At 41.6% G+C, this 6,539-nt stretch overlaps 1 protein-coding gene across 2 annotated transcripts; it reads left to right on the top strand.

Annotated features, from left to right (window-relative positions):
* Positions 1-702: 702 nt before the first annotated feature.
* On the top strand, positions 703-5,665 carry ptges3b (prostaglandin E synthase 3b (cytosolic)). Of its 2 annotated transcripts, none has more exons than XM_028993280.1 (8): positions 703-854; positions 2,734-2,847; positions 3,512-3,581; positions 3,687-3,785; positions 3,890-3,979; positions 4,173-4,226; positions 4,452-4,479; positions 4,576-5,665. In XM_028993280.1, coding segments are annotated over exons 1-8 (477 nt in total). In that variant the 5' UTR covers positions 703-852; the 3' UTR covers positions 4,596-5,665. The 2 variants fall into 2 exon arrangements, with proteins under 2 accessions (XP_028849113.1, XP_028849112.1); XM_028993279.1 differs by lacking the exon at positions 703-854 and adding an exon at positions 1,581-1,720.
* Positions 5,666-6,539: the final 874 nt, after the last annotated feature.

Raw genomic sequence — 6,539 nt, 5'->3', positions numbered from 1 at the left:
TACAGTTAAACTACTTTATTACCTCATTGTGCAAAATGGCAATTTTGGCTTATATGAACCTACACATCTAATACATAATCATTTAGTGTAGTTAATGCCTCTAATAAAGAAGTATTTTTATTTGCTAAAATTGTTTTTAAAAGATGTCATTCTAAGAATACAAATCCAGCAAGGAGAAACGTATGATTGTGTGTGATTCACTTGGGAAACACAAAGAGCGCCACCTGGTGGAGACGCGGCGCATTTCACTGTCCCTGTTTTGCTCAGGTGACACATTGGTGCAACATTTGGAACACGTTCATGATAAATGAATTAGAGACAATCCGATCCACACGGCGGGTCGGTGCCGAAGTAATGTTGTTTCATTAACCAAAAGATTAATTTACATGGCAGAATAAAAAAAAGACATCTAAGTGTTACATAGGTGAAGAAATACGGGCGATTCTAATAGTGTCATAGTTTCTGCAAATTAAATGTGTCAGCTTTGTATTTTAAATGATGAACAGTAATGCAGGTACACTAAGTTTAAGAAAATGCGTTCTTATTGTTAAATTGTTTGGTCAAACTAACATAATCAGCTCGGAAATAATAAAATAAAAAAATGATGTCACTCTTAAATCGTGAGACAATGTACACTGGTAAAAAAAATTCCTTGGTTAATGAACAGCTACGTAAAACGCCCTAGAAACTTCCTCCGGCATCGTGCGCTTGCGAAGGGGGCGGTGTGGACCTCCGCCGGCTGCTCTCCACCCTCCACCACAGTCCCGTTGAATCGGAGCGCCGGGTGGCCGCCACGCTCAGCCCGACCTCGCGTTCTTCACAAAAAGGAGCGACGTGTTTGTTGCGCGAAACATGTAAGTCCGCCGCAAATGTACGATGCAGTTAGAGGGGCTACTGGTTTCCCCCACCATGCGTTCCGGATTAGCGGGTAATTAAATGAACAGCGATCACCGGCTAAGCTACATGCTAGCCGGGGAACCGTGGGCGCACTTGTTAGCCGAGCTGAAGGCGGGAGACGGCGCGGCGGCGGCCCTTGGCCCCGCGGTGCGCTCAGCCGAGCCGAGGCCGGCGCCTCGCACATTCTTTCACGGTAAAACCGGCCCTTGAACGCAGCTCGACGCGTTGTGGCGAGACGGCGGGAGCGTAGCCGTCCACCGCGTGGCCGCGAAAATAGCACAAGTTGGCTAGCCGGGTCGGCTAACTCGGCGTCTCCGCGGCGCCGAAGCGGGTCGCTCCTGCTCGGCGGCCGCTCGCAGACCGCGACGGAGTCTGTCCGTGTGCGCTGCCCGCGTCCCGCGGTGCAGCGCGGGTCGAGTTGCGGAGTCGCCGCCGTTCTGTGTGCGAGCTAATCGGCTACGCGGCCGGCGGGGGGGGGAGCGCGTCCGGTGCCGCGAGAATGAATGAATGGGCTCGAGTCGGGAGACCCGTCGGCATGTTCGATCCGGTGCCGGAGGATGTACGTCGGTGTGCGCGTTCGAGCATCGACCGGTGAAGTCGCAGTTTATTTATGATTTGTTTTTAAAATATTTATGCCTCTGCCGTTCGAAACTTCGGGTGTACAGGAAGCGCGGCTGCACTTGCTTCCGGTTGTGTCCGGCGCCGGAGAACGTTGCCGACCGATTGTTTTTGCCCCCACTGGAAAAACTGTAGAGCAGCTACATCAGATGAAACGTTTTCATCGACACCAAGACCTTTTCCGCGTGGGGTCCAACACGAACGCGTGGGTCAGGTTTCAGAGCCAGTGGCGACTCCGGGGCTGCTAATTACCGCACGCGTGTTTTCGCCAAATGTCTTGTTTGCTTAAAACTCACTCACGACAACACATGCTCTGCTTGGCGATAGAAGGATGAAATAATAAATTCTGCAGCAGTCTGGGTGGGATATGTAGGGCTGCTTTGATTAAACGGTGTAGGCTGTTTTGCTGTGTTCTGGTTCCCGCTTAAATTAAAATTGTCACATACGTGGTATGGTATGCAGTGAAATGCTTTTGTGTCTGCTATAGGCCATCAATACGGCTAGTATTCAAGTGGAACCAATATGCAAATATTGCAAACATAACCAAATATTACAAATTTTGTTTTTAGACACAAAATATGTGTAACAGTAGGTTGAAGGTGTGCAAATGTGCAAAGTGAACATTTGTGCAAAATACTGGGGGGATTGAGTCCAGAAGTGATTGAAAGTGCTGGAGTGTATTACAGTTCTGTCCTATGTAGTGTTGTTGTTGTTGTTAAGAGCTCGTATAGCCTACGGGAAGAAGCTCCTCCTCATTCTCTCTGAGGAGGTTGCTGTGGAGGCTGTGTGTATGGAAGCCGAGCTTTAAACTCACTCGTGCTTTTTTTCCAAAATAGATCAAGGAAGTCATTGGTTGTATTGTTCCACTGGAACAGGAGGGGTTAATCGTTGGTTTGTATTTGATCCAAAAATTGTGTATGTTTAAGTTGGTCTGGCTAGGAAACATTGATTAATTCAATACCAAAAATTGATGGGACTTCATCAGCTTTAAAAACACTTTTTAAAAAAAAAATGGCCAAATATTGTGTAGCACAGTTATGCTTCTAATGACTTGGACCATGTCCGCTACCACCACATCACCTGCTGATGTGGAGGTCTGCTGATGGAGATATCTAGCATCACAGTCTGGTCCTTGTTCAATTAATCTGGCTGTTCAACCCTTAACAGTTCTCTTCAGTCACTGCATGTATAGTAAACACTTTATTGTGGTATTTGCAGGCATCCAGCAACAGCAAAGTGGTACGACAGACGGGACTATGTCTTCATAGAGTTCTATGTCGAAGACAGTAAGGATGTCCAAGTCACTTTTGAGAGTTCCAAGTTTGGTTTCAGGTAGGTCCATCACTCAAATATTTCCATGTTAATTGAATACTGTAGAAATTTGTACATTTTAAACTCAAAATTACATAAATATGAAGTCATAGTTACATAGGGTGGTAGTGGCCTAGTGGGTTGCTCCAGGGCTTTATTGCTTTTATTGAAATAAACTGCAGCAATGAAAGCTGGCAGTCCACCACAATCATGTTGACATTAGTTTTTCATTAAACGAAAAACACGTAAGACGATTTAGTCCAAAATTTGTCAATATTGTTGGTGAATATTTTAGGAAGACTATATTACACAGAGAAACATCGGTCAGGTTTTTTGAGCTGCTTTAACATGGGCATCCTACATGGATAGATTTCCTGGCGATAGTTGCCTACTCCAACATTAGGTATTAGGTACAAAATGCATAATAACATTCTTTTACATAAAAGTACCAAATGTTTAACTAACAAGCACATTTTTTGCTCTTCTTGCACATATTTTGCATCAACACAATTATGTTCAATCAATTATATTGATTATGTTGACTTGTTGCCCCAGCCCTGTTCTGCTGGGAGACCCAATTCACAGACCCCTTTGCCCACCTCTGATTGTCCAGAATGTCCCTACTTATACATTTCTTGTGAAGGGAGGGATGTCCAAATGTCAAAATCTGTTGTCTGTTTTTTAGCTGCCTCGGTGGGACCGATAAAGTTAAACACTCAAATGAAATTGTCCTCTTTGAAGCAATTGATCAAAATGTAAGTGCACTTGCATTTTTTTACATGTTTTTTTTTATTTTTATTCCTTCTCTTTGCTGGCAATGTAATAAATGGTTGATTTTTTTTGTTTGTTTGTTTCTACAGCAATCCAAACACAAACGTACAGATCGTTCTGTGTTGTGCTGTTTACGGAAAGCGGATTCTGGAAAGCCATGGCCGAGATTAACAAAAGAAAAAGCCAAGGTGAGTCTAGTATAGACGTCTCAAAATTTAAATACCCTGTGATATGTTTCCAGATGGACTTTCATGTTTATAATTCTCTTCTTTGTTTCCATGTTCTCATACAGCTGAACTGGCTAAGCGTTGACTTCAATAACTGGAAGGACTGGGAGGATGATTCTGATGAGGAGTTCTCCAATTTTGATCACTTTTCAGAGGTTAGAAAGAATGACAGATTTAACTCCTAAAGAAATCCCAGACTAAGTGTTTTTGGTTTTGGGCAGTCAGTATAATCTTTGTTTTCAGTATCAATGTAGTAAATGTATTAGTTGAAATATTATAACATTTTACGGGTTTGTTTTTTTTATATATATTTGCCCAGTCTGAAATGCTACTATTTTGTGCTTTCAGATGATGAACAACATGGGTGGTGATGAAGAATTGCCAGATTTAGATGGAGCGGAGGTAAGAACTCATTCTGAACTTAAACTAAAGTATTCCATTGCTTTTAGTTTCATGTCTATTACACATCACCCAAGCCTGCTGCTATATTCTTTCCCAGGATTCATCTTGGATGAATGATAAAGTAATATCTTAATAAATAGGATTTCTAGCCTGGAGCCTGTATAATAGTATACAATGCACAACTGGTGAACCCTGTGTCCTAATGTTATTTCTTTCCACATTTAGGATGACAGTGCAGACAGTGATGATGAGAGTAAGTGCTGTGTTCCCTGTTATGGTGTTACATCAGGGTTTGGAAATAGATTATATACAAAAAAAAAAAAAAGTAACACGAGATTTTGTTTTCCAGAAATGCCTGACTTGGAATAAAACTGCTCAGGTGCTCCTGGACAAAACTGAGGAAATGATGGGAGAGTCACTAAAAGAACTTTTCTTAGCCTGAAAGAGGGGGACAGACCAAAATACACGAGCAGCAGAACCGCATGGACGGATGATGAATTATTTAAAACCAAGTCACCCCCTGCAATGAGCCCACTGACGGTTGATTTGCATACTATTGTACAAAGCTTTTGTCTTCACCTGAAATAGGCAGTGCTTAATATGTTTGTATTTGATTTGTCCTACCAACATTTGCTGAGTATAAAGTGCTGCACAGTACCTCTGTCATTGTGAATCCAATGTATGTGAAATTGCAGTTACCCCCACCCACTCATCACATATCCAATACAACCCACATTTTGTCATACCGCAGTGAAGGACTGCTTCACATTAAGGTCAAATTATCTGAAGGTTACAGTCCTAAATTGTTCCATCTTGTGATCAGTGGTACTTTCAAGTGTTCGTGCAGCGTGCTCCAACTTTTTTCAACCAGTTCATATTCGATGCAGTATATACCATTTTCCTTAACCATGTACAAAACATGTCTGAGCCTTCTGGAGCACAACTCTCTCCTGAACATTATCACAGAAAATCCCACAGGTTTTGTTTATATTTAAGTTAAAATACTTTATTCTCATTGCACATTCATATTAGTGCAACAAATTTGAGGTCCTGCCCCCCTCCAGTGCAAAATATAAAAGAATAGAAGATCAAAAGGTGGTAACATGCATATCAGGTTGCCATCTGTTCTTTTACATGCTAACACTCAAATAAGGGAAAAACATCTTTAACAGAAATTCACTGTTGGCTTTTTTATGTTTGTGTTTGGAAGGGTTTAGATTATAAGTGAAACGATTAACAAGAATGATGACCAAACAATATTTGCACTGTCTGTTCAATGCAAGTGTGGAGCAAAGATTATTGTAGATTATTTTGATCTGTGTGGGTGTCAACCTGTTGGTGTCACTGGCTGTGTGTCTTCGGTGTTGACGGGGGAGGCAGATTTTCTTTTTTTTAAGTCGTCAACATCTTTCTAATAAATTGTTTAACATTGAACACATCTTATATTGTCATATCCGCCTGTGACTCATGTCACTACATTGCAGGCATTTCTTTTACAGAAAGTACATAACTCGTGACTAAGATTAAGTAAATCTATATAGTATTAAACACTGCTCAGAAAAAAAGGAACACAAAAATAAGACATTATTAAATACTTTGTTCTTCACATAGCTGAATGCTGACAAAAAAAAATCACAATTATCAATGAAAATCAAATTTATCAATCCATGGTGGTCGGATTTGGAGTCACTCAAAATGAAAGTGGAAAAACACAATACAGGCTGATCCAACTTTGCTATAATGTTCTTAAAACAAGCCAAAATGAGGCTCAGCAGTGTGTGTGGCCTCCACGTGCCTGTATGACCTCCCTACAACGCCTGGGCATCTGGCTGATGAGGTGATTGTCATAAAGTGGACATAATAATTAACACTATCTGGGATTTTAACAGAAGGCCAGAGTGAACGGATGCGTTTGAGTCCCAAACACTTCCACTCTGGAGCTCTATAAGAAAAGGATCCAACTGTAAAGGCGTGGACCAACATTTTTTACATTGTGCATTGAGATCATATTTCTTATCTTTGCAACATTTCTAAAGTGGAAGAACGCTATCTTAGTGATATTATCCACATGCGAATTGAATGAGAGACCTACGTCAATAAAGACACCTAGATCCTTGACTTCTGTACTTGATGAGATAGAAAGGCTATCCAGAGTTATGATGTAGTCAGACAACTTATGCCTGGCTGCATGAGGCCCAAGTACAAGAGCTTCTGTCTTATGAGGGTTTAACAGAAGAAAGTTCTACCTTTAAGAAGCAGTTGAAAACCCATTTATTCAAAAAGTATTTCAGGCGAATCTAACACTTACGCACA

Source organism: Denticeps clupeoides, chromosome 10 (genome assembly GCF_900700375.1).
Source record: "Denticeps clupeoides chromosome 10, fDenClu1.1, whole genome shotgun sequence".
Classification (NCBI taxonomy): Eukaryota; Metazoa; Chordata; class Actinopteri; order Clupeiformes; family Denticipitidae; genus Denticeps; species Denticeps clupeoides.
Note: the sequence above shows the minus strand (reverse complement) of the source record. Positions and strands in the feature narration are given on the sequence as shown.

Coding starts and splice junctions, on each gene's coding strand:
- ptges3b (XM_028993279.1), top strand. CDS start 1,665: ATGAAACGTTTTCATCGACACCAAGACCTTTTCCGCGTGGGGTCCAAC. Junction 1,721..2,733: donor GTGGGGTCCAACACGAACGC/GTGGGTCAGGTT, acceptor TGGTATTTGCAG/GCATCCAGCAACAGCAAAGT. Junction 3,980..4,172: donor ATTTTGATCACTTTTCAGAG/GTTAGAAAGAAT, acceptor TTGTGCTTTCAG/ATGATGAACAACATGGGTGG.